The 17819-nt window shown below is 33.6% G+C and overlaps 1 protein-coding gene across 1 annotated transcript in view; it reads left to right on the plus strand.

Annotated features, from left to right (window-relative positions):
- The window catches only part of LRRIQ3 (leucine rich repeats and IQ motif containing 3), a 194355-nt gene that overhangs the window by 21556 nt on the left and 154980 nt on the right, over positions 1-17819 (plus strand). The window contains exons 2-3 of the mRNA XM_065910938.1: positions 1847-2095; positions 5519-5842. Coding sequence (XP_065767010.1) covers positions 1847-2095; positions 5519-5842 — 573 coding nt within the window. The remainder of the gene's footprint in view (positions 1-1846; positions 2096-5518; positions 5843-17819) is intronic.

The following is a 17819-nucleotide window of genomic DNA, read 5'->3' on the forward strand; positions in this document are numbered from 1 at the left end:
TACATATGAAGCAGAGGATACTTAACTGGCCTGAGGTCACCAAGCTCAGAACAACTTTTGTCTTTATTTAACTACCTTAAAGCTGGTTCAAACCATCAAAATAACTTCCTCTGAGCAATAGAAGGTCAAAAAGTTAAAACTGTGCAAGTTGGACATAAACGTTTAGAAGGCCTGATATACTCTATGTTTATACTTTTTGGAGCCCTGATTCAACCATGTAGAAACCTTGCTTCCTTATTAACAGAGACAGATGATTATACATGTAAGAGGATGACATCATGAGTACTGCTATAGGTAGAGAGGCTTTTGGATAGTATGGTGAGAGACCCATACATCCCAGCATCCTAGCAAAACCTACCTTCCTTCTGTCTTTGCCAGTGTTTCACATATGTAAATTAGCCACCTTGGAGGTATTAGTTTGGATGAGTCCCACAAGATTGAATCTCAGGTCAACATCACCTGGAAAAGAACTGCCATTTGACTAAGTCAACCCACAAACCTAAGAAAGAATAAATGTTGATTTTTTTCAAACACAGTAGATTTGGGGGTGCTTTATTACACAGTGGAAATATATGAAAAAATGTGCAGTTTTAAAAAAAGACATTGGATATTGGTTGTAGAGAATTCAAACTGAAGGATTTCAAAGAATTAACAGATTTTAATCTAAATCAGAGAAACTTATTAGGAATCTTTACTTCCAGGTTTATTGTGATATAATTGATATATAACATTGTACAAGTTTAATGTATACAGTGTGATAATTTAGTACACATATGCATTGTAAAATGATTACCATGATAAGGTTTGTTAACATATCTATCACCTCATTACCTTTTTTTGTTTGTTTGTTTTTTTATTGTGTGTGAGGACATTTAGGACCTATTCTCTAAGTGACTGTTAAGTATACAATATAGTATTTTTACTATAGTCATGGTGTTGTAGGTTTCCCAGGTGGTGCTGGTGGTAAAGAACCTGCTTGCCATTGCAAGAGGCATACGAGACAGGAGTTTGATAAGAGACCTAAGAGACAGGTCAGGAAGATCCCCTATAGGAGGGCCTAGCAACACACTCCAGTATTCTTGCTTGGAGAATCTCCATGGACACAAGAGACTGGGGGACAACAGTCCACAGGGTCACGAAGAGTCAGACACGACTGAAGTGACCTAACACGCCTTTGTGGTGTTCTACATTGTATCCCCCAAAGTTGTTCATTTTATAACTGGAGTTTTGTCCCCTTTGTCTAACATCTTCCGATTTCTTGCACCCCATTTTGGCCACCACTGGCAACATCAATTTAATTTCTATTTGAATAAAGTTCAACTGTTTTAGATTCTACATTAAGCAAGATAATATAGTATTTGTCTTTCTCTGTTGACTTATTTCACTTGATATAAAGTCCTCAAGTTTCATTTATGTTGTAGAAAATGGATAAGGAGGGGACACTGAGTGACTGAACTGAACTGAGGGATTAAATTGGGAGATTTAGATGGACATAAACACACTACTGCATATAAAATAGATAACTAAGAACCTGCACAGGGAGCTCTACTCAATACTCTGCAATGGCTTATATGGGAAAAGAATCTAAAAAAATGGGTGGTTATATGTATATGTATAACTGATGCAGTTTTCTGTATACCTGAAAGCAATACAGCATTGTAAATCAGCTATACTTCAATAAAAATTTAAGAAAAACTCACAAAAATGCTTTGGGATGGAAGGTTTTCTGGAAATTATATTTTTAATAATTTTAACTCTTCTACCCATTTTATTCTTACTCCTAGAAAATATTATTTTCAGACACGTTTATTTGAGAAAAACTTTCAAAATTTCTCATTTTCATTAGATGTTTCATGGAACGATCATAGAAGAGCTAACCAATCACAGAGAATGGAGTCACTATAATGAAAATATAATAGAAGATCAAAAAGATTTTGTTTTTGTGAAGTTCAGTGGCCTTCATTTAAAATCTATGGAAAGTCTTCAATCTTATATCTCTCTTAGAGTATGCGTCTTCTCAAACAATTTTATTACAGATATTCGGCCACTTCAGAGTTGTATGAAATTAATCAAACTTGATCTCCATGGAAATCAGGTAAGCAATCACTTGTTTGCATATAAATGAAGCTGATATCTAATAAGTTCTTAGGTTATCTATACACAGTATTTCTCCCAGGTAGTCTTTTGTGTGAAATATAAACAATTCAGAACTAAATAAAAAATAAAAAAATATATAAACACAAATATAAGCAAACACTTAATTTAACCATTTAATAAACATTGTAAATATAATCAAACATTTGTAATTTAAAATATGTAAACCAACAGTGTGTGATTTGGTTTATTTTACTTCTTAAATCCATAGTCTTGATTAAGACTACTTCTTGACTGCTTAATTTTTTTAATGACGTATACTTGGCATACAGCATTATGTTGATTTCAAGTATACAACATAATGATTCAGCATTTGTGTATATTGCAAAATAATCACAGTAAGTCAAGTTAACATCCTTCCCTAAAGAATTATAATTTTTCCTTCATGATGAAAACTTTTATTTTCTATTTTCTTAACGACTTCCAAGTATATAATCCTGTATTATTAGCTGTACTCACGCTGTTGAATATTATTGAATGTATCCCCAGGAGTCATTTATCTTATAACTGAAAATTTGTATCTTTTTAGCACCTTCACATTTCCCCCACCTCCTCTGCCTCTGAATCACTGATACATTCTCTGTAACAGTTTGTTTTTTGTTTGTGTTTTGTTTTTTTCAGATTCCCCCTGAGTGAGATCACATGGTATTTGTTTTTCTCTCTGATTTATTTCATTTAGTGTAATGCCCTGAAAGTACACCATGTTGTTTCAAATGGCATGATTTTATTCTTTTTTTGTGAATCAATAATATTACACTGGATGTATATATCACATTTTCTTTACTTATTCTTCCATAGACAACAGCAGACAGACATTTTGGTTGCTTTCATGTCTTAGCTATTATAATTAATACTGCAGTGAACATGGGAGTGTGTGTGTCTATTTGAGCTAGTATTTTCACTTTCTTGTAATAAATTTCCAGAAATAGAATTGCTGGGTCATATGGAAGCTTTACTTTGAATTTTTTGAGGAACCCCTTCTGTTTACCTAGTGGCTACACCAATTTACAATCCTCCAAACACTGCACAGGGTTCCCTGTTCTCCACATCCTTGCCAACACTTTATTTTTTGTCTTTTTGATAATAACTATTCTCACAGGCATGAGAATGGTCCTGTGATTTCAATATGCATTTCCCTGATGATTGGTGTTGCTGAGTATCTTTTGATGTACCTGCTGGCCACCGGTATGCCTTATTTGGAAAAAATATTGTCTTAGATCCTCTGCCTATTTTTTAGTTGGATTTTTTTTTCCTATTCTTGTATGAGTTTTTATAGATTTTTGATGTTAGCCTCATCTCAGATGTGATTTGCAAATATTTTCCCCCATTTAATAGGTCCCCTTTTCTTTTTATTGATGGTTTCCTTTATGTGCAGAAGCTTTTTAGTTTGACTTCATTTAACCGTATTCAGTTTTGAGTTTTTTGCCTTTACTTTTGGTGTCAAATTGAAAAAAACTATCGCCAAGACCCATACCAGGGTGCTTACCACCAGTGTTTTCTTCTAGGAATTTTATGGTTTCAGATTGTGCCTTCAAGTCTTTAATCCATGTTGAGTTTACTTTTGTGTATAGCATAAGATAGTGGTCAAATTTCATTCTTTCACATGTGCTTGTTCCATTTTTCCAACACAATTTATTGAAGAAACTGCTCTTTTCCTAGTATATGCTCTTGACTCCTTTTTTTGTAAATAAATTGATCTTTACTGTAAATCCATTTTGTAAATCAGTGTGTGGGTTTATTCATGGGATGTGTTTCTGTTCCATTGACCTGTTTTTTTAAAATGCCAGTACCATTCTGGTTTTTTGTTTTTTTTTTTTACTGTAGCTTTATATTATGCTTTGAATTCAGGAAGTGTGAAGGTGCCAAATTCATTCTTTCTCAAGGTTTTTGCCTATTTGAGAGTTTTTTAGTTTTGTACAAATATTAGGGTTATTTGTTCTATTTATGTTAAAAGTGCCACTGGAATTTTGACATGGCTTTTGTTGAATCTGTAGGTTGCTTTGGGTAGTATAAATGTTATAACAGCATTAATTCTTACAGCCCACAAGGACAGGACAGAATATCTTTCAGTTTATTTGTATTCTTCAATTACTTTTCAATATGTCTTATGATTTTCAGTGTATATGCGTGTCGTTCACCTCATTGGTTAAATTTATTTCTAAGTATTTTTACTATTTTGATGTAATTGTGAATGAGATTATTTTATTAATTTCCCTTTTGAATATTTAATAGCTCAGGCATAGAAAGACAGCATAACTCTGTGTATTGATTTTGTATTCTGAAATGTTAATTGATTTTGTTTATTCTAACAGTTATTTTCTGTAGTATTTAGGGTTTTCTGTATATAGGCATACTGTATTTTAGAGGGTATCACTTTATTGCACCTCGCAAGTACTACATTTCTTACAAATTTAAGGTTTGTGGAAATCCTACATTATCAGATGATGATTAGCAATTTCTAGCAACAAAGTATTTTTTACATCAGATGTGTACTTTGATTTTTTTCTAGACATAATGTTATTGCACACTTAATAGGCTAATATAGTGTAAACAATTTTAATATGCAATGGGAAACAAAAAAAAAAGTCCTTCTTTATTGCAATGTTTGCTATATTGCAGTAGTCTGAAACCAAATGCACAAAATCTCTGAGGTGTGAATATAGGTCATTTAATTCGCAAAAAGTGACAGTTTTACTTTTTCCTTTCCAATTAGGATGCCTTTGTTTCTTATTCTTGCCTAATTGCTTTGACTAGGACTTCTAGCTCCCAGTGTCATGTTGAGTGAAAATGCAAAACTGGGCATCCTTGTCTTATTCTTGCTGTTAGAGGGAAAGATTTTATCTTTTTTCCATTGAGAATGATGTTAGTTGTAAGCTTGTCATATATGGCCTTTACTATGTGGAGGTACATTCCTTCTATACTCTTTATTGAGAGTTTTAACTGTAACTGCATGTTGAATTTTGACAAAACCTTTCTTGTATCTATTGAGATGACTATATGATTTTTTATCCTTCATTTTTGTTAATGTGGAGTATCACATTGATTGATTTGACCCCTTAAGTTTTTCATGTAAGGAAAATATTTTAGAAAAGATTAAAAAGTCTACTTATTACAAAGGAATTTTTATTGAATAGATTATATTTTTGTTTATTTAGTTACACTAGTAATTACAGATACCTAATGTATTTTAGTTTACCCCAGTCATCCTTTGGATAATTAGAAATTCCATTTTTGTTTACTAATAAGAAATTTGCTATTTGAATTGAATATTATATTATAGAAGATATTTAAAGTTTTCCTCTTTTTCCATATAATTCAGGGATAATTGGTATTTGTATTTAAAGTATTACTGTTATTGCTTCAGATAAAGAGTCTACCAGATACCAAATTTTGGAGTGGATTGAAGAATCTAAAACTTCTCTTTCTACATGACAATGGGTTTGCAAAGTTAAAGAACGTATGTATGTTATCTGCCTGTCCGAGACTCATTGCCCTCACTATGTTTGATTGTCCAGTAAGCCTTAAAAAAGGATATAGACATGTTCTTGTCAACAGTATATGGACTCTCAAAGCATTGGATCATCATGTGATTTCTGATGAAGAAATAATTCAAAACTGGCATCTTCCTGAAAGATTCAAGACATATAACCACCGACTTCTCTTTAATTTCTGCTCTGCTTTGAAAAAGGTAGTTGGCTTCATTTGCATTTCATTTTAAATAAATGAAATAAAACATTAACTTCTAATTTCTATTACCTAAATTATATAAATCAGTATTTTTATCACTTACATGAAATATCAGAAACTAGTGAATATGTTATCATACTAATGTCTTATAACAAAATTTATAAAAGCTTATGTGCCTGCTGGTAAAAATTACTAATTATGGGATTATCAAATTGTGGAGAAACAAGTATTTAACATTTTGAGGGATCTCCATTATGTTTAATAGCTTTAAGAAGGTATAGCTTGCATGCTATAAAATTTACCCATTTTACATGTATGAGTCTGTAATTTTGGTAAATTTGCAGTGCTGTATAACTGTCTTCACAATCCAGTGTTAGAAATTTTCACCACTCCCCAAATTCTCCTTCTTCCCATTTGCAATTAACCCCCACTGTTACCTTGGTCTTAGGTAACCATTTGTTTGTTTCTGTCTCTGTAAATTTGTTTCTCTAAACACTTTATTTATTTATATTTTAATTCAAAAAACATTTATTAAACATCTTTCTACAGCATGCTAGACAGTATAAGGAATACATATACAAAGATGAATGTAGAATAAAATATTTCCTTACAGGGAGCTGATAGACTACATGGGATGAAAAATAATTACTAAGAAAATATAACAGGGCCCAATATCTGAGCCTGTTATTGAGGATCCCAGAAACTTTTTGTTTATATAGATTATATTCATAGATATTAATATATTAAAAATTAAAAGAGAATTTTCAATATATATACTTGTCATTTGAAATAACAAACCCATTTTATATCAACATAAACACATTTTATGCAAAAATATACTTTCCAAAATAAAAATAATTAGAAGAATGACGTTGTTTTACATTTTTGTACATATCTTCAGTATCTGTCTTAAACACAGATATATATTTTTTATATCTACTTATGCATTTAAACTATTGTGATATGTTGTTTTGACTGAAGTAAATAAAGAAAATATGTCCTCATACAAATGTGTAATTAGAAAAAGAAGGCCCTCATGGGTCCTTGAAGGGTCTTGGGGCCTCCCAAGGATTCTAAAATCACATTTTGAGATTTACTGAATTACAAGAAAAAAACATTCTATCGAATCATGTCAGTTATAATTCTAAAAAGAAAGTAGTTAGATTGAACATCCTCTGTTTGTGTTAAAATACTAAGTGAGAATTAATCTAACAACTTAATTCTTTTACTCAGTAACCTAAATGCCAAAGGATTCTATATCTGGAATTCACAGAATTTTCTTTTTTTTCTTAAGTAAAAGATCATCATATAGTACAGTTTTTTTTAAACATGGCTGCTCATTAGAAACACATCTGGAGCTTTTGAGAAAAATATCAATACCTGGGCATTTGTATTTTTCAAAAAATTCCAAAATAATTCTGATATGCATCTGGATTTTAAAAAGTGATTACAGGATTTGTATTAAATGATAGATTTAGTGATATAGAATTCTGTTATTTTCTATTTATCAATCATGATACAATGGTATTAAGCAAACAATATTTATATAATAACAATAGTAAAATATGCTTATCAATTTTCTTAATAGCCAGATAGAAAATAAAAGATAATTATATTTGCAAGCCATAATGGAAACATGATTAACCTAACAATATAAAATAATTGCATACAATTTGGGGGGTCTCTTGGAGTGCCTGGTAAGTGGAAATGCATACATACACATGTTTTCATCTGTCCAGCCAGTCTGTGTCTTTGGGTTTATACATTTAACCCACTTACATTTAAGGTGATTATCAACATATATGATCCTATTACCATTTGCTAAATTTTTGGGGGTTTATTTTCGGTAAGTCTTTTCCTTCTCTTGTGTTTCTTGTTTAGAGAAGTTCCTTTAGCTTTTGTTGTAAAACTGGTTTAGTGGTGCTGAATCTCTTAACTTTTGCCTGTTGATAGCTTTTGATTTCTCTATTAAATCTGAGCAAGAGTCTTGCTGGGTAGAGTATTCTTAGTTGTAGATTCTTTCCTTTCATCACTTTAAATATCCTGACCTTCTCCTCTGATTTGTAGAGTTTTTGTTGAGAAATCAACTGAAAACATTATGGAAGTTCCTTGTATGTTATTTGTCATTTTTCCCTTGTTGCTTTTGACATTTTTGTCTTTATCTTTAATTTTCATCATTTTGATTACTATGTCTCAGTGTGTTCCTCCTTGGGTTTATCCTACGTGGGACTCTCTGCACTTCTTGGACTTGGTTGACTATTTCCTTCCCCATTTTTAGCGAAGTTTGCAGCTATACTTCTTCAAATATTTTCTCAGGTTCTTTCTTTTCCTTCTGGGACCCGTATAATGTGAATGTTGGTGCATCTAGTGTTGTCTCAGAGGTTCCCAAAGAATTGATGCTTTCAAACTGTGGTGCTGAAGAAGACTCTTGAGAGTCCCTTGGATCACAAGGAGATCAAACCAGTCAATCCTAAAGGAAATAAACCCTGACTACTTATTGGAAGGACTGATGCTGAAGTTCTGATACTTCAGCCACCTGATGCAAAGAGCCAGCTCTTGGGAAAAGACCCTGATGCTGGGAAAGATTGAGGACAGGAGGAGAAGGGGATGACAAAGGATGAGACGTTGGATGGCACTGCTGACTCAATGGACATGACGTTGAACAAACTCTGGGGGATACGGAGGACAGGGAATCCTGGTATGCTGTAGTCCATGGGGTTGCAGAGTCAGACACAACTGAGTGAAACAACAAGAAATCAATTACAAGGGAAAACAGGAAAATTCACAATTATGTGGAGATTAAAAAACTTACAACAACCAATGTATTGAAAAAAAAAATCTTAAAATAGAATGACAACTTATAGGATATAGTAAAAGCTGTTTAGAAGGCATTTTATAGTGATAGATGCCTACATTAAAAAAAAAAGAACTCAAATGAACAATCTAACTTTACACCCTAAGGAACTAGAAAAAGAAGAAGAACAAATTAAACCAAATTTTGTGGGAAGAAGGAAATACCAGAGATAAATGAAATAGAGATTAAAAAGACTACAGAAAAGATAAATGAAACCAAGAGATTTATTTTTTGAAAAGATAAGCAAAATAGACAAACTCTTTGTTATACTTGAGAGAGAGGATCCAAGGAAGTAATACTAGAAAGAAAGAGGAGACATCACAGTTGATACCACACAAATACAGAAGATTATGAGAGACTGCTATAAGTAATTGTATGCCAATAGACAACCTAGAAATGGATACATTCCTAGACGCATACAACTTATTAAGACTAAATCATGAAGAAGTAAAAAAAAATTAAGGCACTAATTACTAGCAGGGAGATTAAATCAGTAATCAAAAGTCTCCTAACAGAAAAATTTAGAACCAGATGGCTTCACTGGTAAATTCTACCAAATATTTAAGGAGAAACTGATACCAATTTTTCTCATACTTTTCAAAATGAAATAGAATCTAAAGGAACACTTAGCTAAAACCAAAACTATATGAGGATACTAGAAGAAAAGAAAATTACAGATCAATATCCATGATGAATATGAATGCAAAACCCTCAACAAAATGTTAGCAAACTGAGTTCACTAATATATTAAAAAGATCACACATCATGATGAGGTGGGATTTATCCCTGGGATAAAATTATCTCTAGTGAATATAAGCACAAAAATCTTAAACCTTAGCAAATACAAGTTAGCATATGTAAGAAGAATTATATACCATATGCAAGTAGAACTTGTTTCAGGGATGCACAGCTTGTTCAATATTTGAAAATGCGTTAATGTAATCTCCCATATCAAAAGACTCAAGAAGGTTTTCTTCCTAAGACTGGGAACAAAACAGATGGGTGTTCTTATTTCTCTTGTCAGCATCCTGCTGGTACGCTGAGGTGGTGCAATAAAGTGAGAAAAGGAAATAAAGAAACATACAGATGAGAAAAGAAGAAATAAATTATTTGCAGATGAAATGATCACCTGTGTGGAAAATGCCACAGAATCTACCAAAAAATTTCTTTAAACTAAAAAAATGAGCTTAGCAGGGCTGCAGGATGTTAGCTAAACAAAAATCCTATTTCTGTGTACTAACAATGAGTACATGGTCACCTAAATTAAATATATATTGTCATTTATAATCACTCAAAAATGAAATACTTAGATGTAAATCAAACAATATGAACAGAACTTGATGGAGAAAATATAGCTTTTTCAATAAATGTTACTTGGAACAGTTGGACATACATAGACAGGCACACACGCAAGAGATGAACTTCCTTAAGTTTTACAACTCAAAAATATTAACTCAAATTGGATCTTGGAGTTAAATGTAAAAACTTATTTTAGAAAAAATAAAATTGAGGGAAATTTTTAGGATCTAGGATTGAGGCAAAGACAGACCTGATACTAAAAGCATAATCTTAAAAAGAAAAAATGGTAAAATGAACTTCATCAATTTTTTAAAATAGTCTGTAAAAGACCCTGTTAAGTGAATGAAAAGATCAGCTCAGAGTCAGGGAAAGTATTTGGAAGTGAACTTTTAAAAATGATAATAGAGGCAGTCCTAAGATGACAAAGGAATAGGATGGGGAGACCACTTTCTCCTCCACAAATTCATCGAAAGAACATTTGAACAGTGAGCAAGTTCCACAAAAAACTTCTGAATTCTGGCCGAGGACATCAGGCATCCAGAAAGGCAGCCCATTGTCTTCAAAAGGAGATGGAGAAGTCTTGAGGTTACTGTAAGAATAAGACTGAAATTCAGAGGCAGGAGGCTTAAGTTCAAAACCTGAGAACACCAGAGAACTCTTGACTCCAGGGGTCATTAATCGATAAGAGCTCATCCAAAAGCCTCCATACCTACACTGAAACCAAGCACCACCCAAGAGCGAACAAGTTCCAGAGCAGAACATACCACGCAAATTATCCAGCAACACAGGAACATAGCCTTGAGCTTCAATATACAGGCTGCCTAAACTCACACCAAACCCATTGACATCTCAAAACTCATTACTGGACACTTCATTGCACTCCAGAGAGAAGAAATCCAGCTCCACCTACCAGAACACTGACACAATCTTCCCTAACCAGGAAACCTTGACGAGCCACCCATCCAACCCCACCCACAGCAAGGAACCTCCACAATAAAGAAGAACCACAAACTGCTAGAATACATAAAGGCCACCCCAAACACAGCAATATAAACAAGATGGAAAGGCAGAGAAATACCCAGCAGGTAAAGGAACATGATAAATGCCCACCAAACCAAACAAGAGAGGAAGAGATAGGGAATCTATGTGATAAAGAATTCCGAATAATGATAGTGAAAATGATACAAAATCTTGAAAACAAAATGGAGTTACAGATAAATAACCTGGAGACAAGGATTGAGAAGATGCAAGAAGTGTTTAACAAGGACTTAGAAGAAATAAAAAGGAGTCAATATATAATGAATAATGCAATAAATGAGATAAAAAACACTCTGGAGTGAACCAACAGTAGAATAATGGAGGCAGAAGACAGGATAAGTGAGGTAGAAGACAGAATGGTAGAAATAAATGAAACAGAGAGGAAAAAAGAAAAAAAGAATTAAAAGAAGTGAGGACAACCTCAGAAACCTCTGGGACAATGTGAAACACCCCAGCATTCAAATCATAGGAGTCACAGAAGAAGAAGACAGACAGAAATACCATGAGAAAATACTTGAGGAGAAAAGAGTTGAAAAATTCCCTAAAATGGGGAAGGAAATAGTCACCCAAGTCCAAGAAACCCAGAGAGTCCCAAACAGGATAAACCCAAGGCGAAACACCCCAAAACACATATTAATCAAATTAACAAAGATCAATCACAAAGAACAAATATTAAAAGCAGCAAGGGAAAAACAAATAACACACAAGGGGATTCCCATAAGGATAATAGCCAATCTTTCAATAGAAACTCTTCAGGCCAAAAGAGAATGGCAGGACATACTTAAAGTGATGAAAGAGAAAAACCTACAACCCAGATTACTGTACCCAGCAAGGATCTCATTCAAATATGAAGGAGAAATCAAAAGCTTTACAGACAAGCAAAAGCTGAGAGAATACAGCACCACCAAACCAGCCCTCCAACAAATGCTAAAGGATCTTCTCTAGACAGGAAACACAGAAAGGGTGTATAAACTCAAACCCAAAATAACAAAGTAAGTAGCAATGGGATCATGCTTATCAATAATTACCTTAAATGTAAATGGGTTGAATGCCCCAACCAAAAGACAAAGACTGGCTGAATAGATAAAAAAAAATAAGACCCCTATATATGTTGTCTACAAGAGACACATCTTAAAACAAGGGATACATACAGACTGAAAGTGAAGGGCTGGAAAAAGATATTCCACACAAATAGAGACCAAAAGAAAGTGGGAGTAGCAATACTCATACCAGATAAAATAGACTTTTAAATAAAAGCTGTGAAAAGAGACAAAGAAGGACACTGCATAATAATCAAAGGATCAATCCAAGAAGAAGATATAAAAATCTTATAAATATATATGCACCCAATATAGGAGGGCCACAATATGTAAGGCAAATGCTAACAAATATGAAAGGGGAAATTAACAATAACACAATAATAGTGGGAGACTTTAATACCCTATTCACACCTATGGATAGATCAGCTAAACAGAAAATTAACAAGGAAACACAAACTTTAAATGATACAGTAGACCAGTTAGACTTAATTGATAACTATAGGACATTTCACCCCTAAACAATGATTTTCACCTTTTTCTGAAGTGTACATGGAAGCTTCTCAAGGATAGATCACATCCTGGGCCATAAATCTAGCCTTGGTAAATTAAAAAAATATACATATCATTCCAAGCATCTTCTCTGACCACAGTGCAGTAAGATTAGAGGTCAATTACAGGAGAAAAACTATTAAAAATTCCAACATATGGAGGCTGAACAACACGCTGCTGAATAACCAACAAATCACAGAAGAAATAAAAAAATAAGTCAAAGCATGCATAGAAATGAATGAAAATGAAAACACAACGACCCCAAACCTATGGGACACTATAAAAGCAGTGCTAAGGGGAAGGTTCATAGCATACAGGCTTACCTCAAGAAACAAGGGAAAACGTCAACTAAATAACCTAGCTCTACACCTAAAGCAACTAGAAAGGAAAAAATGAAGAACTCCAGGGTTAGTAGAAGGAAAGGAATCTTAAAAATTAGGGCAGAAATAAATGTAAAAGAAACAAAAGAGACTATAGCAAAAATCAACAAAGCCAAAAGGTGGTTCTTTGGGAAGATAAATAAAATTGATAAACCATTAACCAGACTCATCAAGAAACAAAGGGAGAAGAATCAAATCAATGAAATTAGAAATGAAAATTGAGAAATCACAACAGACAACACAGAAATACAAAAGATCATAAGAGACTGCTATCAGCATCTATATGCCAGTAAAATGGACAACTTGGGTGAAAGGGACAAATTCTTAGAAACTTTCCAAAACTGAACTAGGAAGAAATTTTAAAAAATCCTGAGACCCATCAAAGTATGGAAATTGAAACTGTAATCAGAAATCTTCCAACAAACAAAAGCCCAGGACCAGACGGCTTCACAGCTGAATTCTACAAAAATTTAGAGAAGAGCTAACACCTATCCTACTCAAACTCTTCCAGAAAATTGCAGAGTAAGGTAAACCTCCAAACTCATTATATGAGGTCACCATCACCCTAATACCAAAATCAGACAAAGATGCCACAAAAAAAAGAAAACTACAGGCCAATATCACTGATGAACATAGATGCAAAAAATCCTTAACAAAACTCTAGCAAACAGAATCCAACAACTTATTAAAAAGATCATACATCATGGCCAAATGGGCTTTATCCCAGGAATGCAATGATTCTTCAATATCCACAAATCAATCAATGTAATACACCACATTAACAAATTGAAAGACAAAACCATATGATTATCTCAATAGATGCAGAGAAAGTCTTTGACAGAATTCACCATCCACTTATGATAAAAACTCTCCAGAAAGCAGGAATAGAAGGAACATACCTCAACATAACAAAAGCTATATATGACAAACCCACAGCAAACATTATCCTTAGTGGTGAAAAATTGAAAGCATTTCCTTTAAAGTCAGGAACAAGACAAGGGTACCCACTCTCACCGCCACTATTCAAAATAGTTTTGGAAGTTTTGGCCACAGCAATCAGAGCCTAAAAAGAAATAAAAGGAATCCACATTGGAAAAGAAGAAGTAAAACTCTCAATGTTTGCAGATAACGTAATCCTCTACATTGAAAACCCAAAAAACTCCACCAGAAAATTATTAGAGCTAATCAATTGAATATAGTAAAGTTACAGGATATAAAATTAACACACAGAAATTCCTTGCATTCCTATACACTAACAATGAGAAAACAGAGAAATTAAGGAAACAATTCCATTCACCATTGAAATGAAAAGAAAAAAAAAATACTTAGGAATATATCTACCTAAAGAAACAAAAGACCTATATATAGAAAACTATAAAATACCAATGAAAGAAATCAAAGAGGACACAAATAGATGGAGAAATATACCATGTTCATGGATTGGAAGAATCAATATAGTGAAAATGAGTATACTACCCAAAGCAATCTATAGATTGAATGCAATCCCTGTCAACTACCAACGGTATTTTTCACAGAACTAGAACAAATGATTTCACAATTTGTATGGAAATACAAAAATCCTCGAATAGCCAAAGCAGTCTTAAGAAGAATGAAACTGGAGGAATCAACCTGCCTGACTTCAGGCTCTACTACAAAGCCACAGTCATCAAGACATTATGGTACTAGTACAAAGACAGAAATATAGATCAATGGAACAAAATAGAAAGCCCAGAGAAATAGAAATAGAAATCCACATACCTATGGACACCTTTTCTTTGACAAAGGAGGCAAGAATATACAATGAAGAAGACAATCTCTTTAACAAGTGATGCTGGGAAAACTTGTCAACTGCTTGTAAAAGAATGAAACTAGAACAATTTCTAACACCATACACAAAAATAAACTCAAATTGGATTAAAGATCTAAACATAAGACCAGAAACTATAAAACTCTTAGAGGAAAACATAGACAAAACACTCTCTGACATAAATCACAGCAGGATCCTCTACGACCCACCTCCCAGATAATGGAAATAAAAGCAAAAATAAACAAATGGGACCTAATTATACTTAAAAGCTTTTGCACAACAAAGGAAACTGTAAGCAAAGTGAAGAGAGAGTGTTCAGAATGGGAGAGAATAATAGCAAATGAAGGAACTGACAAAGAATTAAACTCAAAAATATACAAGCAACTCCTGCAGCTCAATTCCAGAAAAATAAATGACCCAATCAAAAAATGGGCCAAAGAACTAAACAGACATTTCTCCAAAGAAGACATACAGATGGCTAGGAAACACATAAAAAGATGCTCAACATCACTCATTATCAGAGAAATGCAAATCAAAACCTCAATGAGGTACCATTTCATGCCAGTCAGAATGGCTGCTACCAAAAGTCTACAAACAATAAATGCTTGGGAGGGTGTGGAGAAAAGGGAACCATCTTACACTGTTGGTGGGAATGCAAGCTAGTACAGCCACTATGGAGAACAATGTGGAGATTCCTTCAAAAACTGCAAATAGAACTGCCATATGATCCAGCAATTCCACTGCTGGGCATACACCCTGAGGAAACCAGAATTTGAAAGAGACACGTGTACCCCATTGTTTATAAACACGGCACTGTTTATAATAGCCAGGACATGGAAGCAACCTAGATGTCCATCAGCATACGAATGGATAAGAAAGCTGTGGTACATATACACAGTGAAATATTACTCAGCCATTAGAAAGAATGCATTTTGAATCAGTTCTGATGAGGTGGATAAAACTGGAGCCTATTGTACAGAGTGAAGTAAGCCGGAAAGAAAAACATCAGTACAGTATACTAACGCATATATATGGAATTTAGAAAGATAGTAACGATAACCCTATATGTGAGACAGCAAGAGACACAGAGGTATAGAACAGTCTTTTGGACTCTCTGGGTGAGGGCGAGGGTGGAATGATTTGGGAGAGTGACATTGAACCATGTATATTATCATATGTGAAACGGATTGCTAATCCAGTTTCGATGCATGGGAGAGGGTACTCGGGACTGGTGCACTGGGATGACCCAGAGCGATGGGGTGGGGAGGGAGGTGGGGGGGCGGGTTCAGGATGGGGGGAAAAATGATAATAGGTACTTCAAGTAGTAGAAATTTGTTTAAAGTTTTTTATTCTTGTACTTTCATCTGTCCTAAAATTTTTCGTGTTTTATTATGATTCTAAATTTTTTTGTTGTTGTTATTTAATGTTACTTAGTTCAGGTGAAATATTTTAATTGGTGAATTGTCTAAAGTTTGTTCCCAAAGTGTTTACCAGTTATCCTTAGAAATGTTGATTTAAAATAATATAAAATCTATCTAGCCTTTGTGGGCAGTTTCAGAGATAATCACCATTTCATGTGAATGTTAAAGTGAATATATTACAGATGGAATAAAAAGGTGAATACTCCATGTGTTTATTCTATGTGAAATAAATACTTCTGGGAGTAGCATGATTTACATTTTTCAGTTATGCTGAGACGAGTGTGTCAAGTCAGTAAATTCTGATGGAAAAATTACAAATAGAATTTTAAAAGAGTATAAGGAATTGATACATACAAAAGAAATAAAAACGGGGAAAAGGAAGAGAAAATAAGCACAGGTGTATTTAGAATATCAGATTAATTGGGAATCTCTTTGTGTAATATATACAATCTGAAAAGAATGTAGTTTGAAAGTTTGTTTTTTAAGCTACACTTCGTGTTAGAGCACAGAGTACTATCTTCCATATGAATCATGTTTACAAAATTCTTACCTTTCTTGGAAATGCCTTGTTATGCTCTATGCAAGGATTTGCAGTAGCCACTTTTTCACTCCAAGATTACAAAGACAAGTGGGAGAATACAGATATTTCATTATTTTATCATCTGTTTTGTTGATTCTTAATAATATTTTCTGTAAATGTGTGTTGTCCTTTGGCAAGCTTTTACTGTAATTCTTTAATTCATTTTATTGGGTTGAAAATATTAGTTTACAGTTGATTTCTTAATTTTGTTATGTTTAAACCAATTGCTTAGTGAATTCCTGTACTAATTTGCTAAGTATCAAATAGGATAAGGTATACAGAAGTCCTTAAGCTCTTGACAGATGACCTTATTTGGATGCTTGAAATGTTTTAGCACTGTTCTATGTGCTTTACAAATATTTTCTCACAAAACCCCAATGAAGTTTTCTCTATTTTATGGATGATTAATAGGGGACAGATGAGTTACTTACCCTAGACTGCATAGTTAGCAAGTGGTAGAAATGGAATTTAAACCCAGGCAGTCTTTCTTTAGAGTCATCACTCATATAGTAGAGGAAATATGCATTACTTTCCCTTAGAAGATACATCCATTTATCCTCAGCTATCAAATGGTTTATGGCATTTGTACAAGTTTGCAATGATGTCTTTTTTTTTTTTTTTTAATGTGGAGTGTAGTTGCTTTATAATCCTGTGGTAGTTTCTGCTATACCTCAAAGTGAATCAAACACACATAGACATACGTACCCTTTTCCTTGGATTTTCTTCTCACTTATGTTACCAAAGAGCACTGAGTAAAATTCCCTCCAGTATACAGTAGGTGATATCTTTACTGGCATTTTACAGCATAATTGTTTTGGGACATCATAAATCTTGACTATTTTCTAGAGGTTACTTGGTTTTTGGCAGAGACTCCTATCCCACCCACAGCTGATTATGCTCTTTATTGCTTGAAAGAGAGGGATTATCCGTACCTTGGAGGGAAGCAAGACTCTGCTGTAAACTGCATTGTGAGCTTGATGGTTCTCTGCTGGTGAGAACTGCAGAATCTG

Source organism: Muntiacus reevesi, chromosome 1 (assembly GCF_963930625.1).
Source record: "Muntiacus reevesi chromosome 1, mMunRee1.1, whole genome shotgun sequence".
NCBI lineage: Eukaryota > Metazoa > Chordata > Mammalia > Artiodactyla > Cervidae > Muntiacus > Muntiacus reevesi.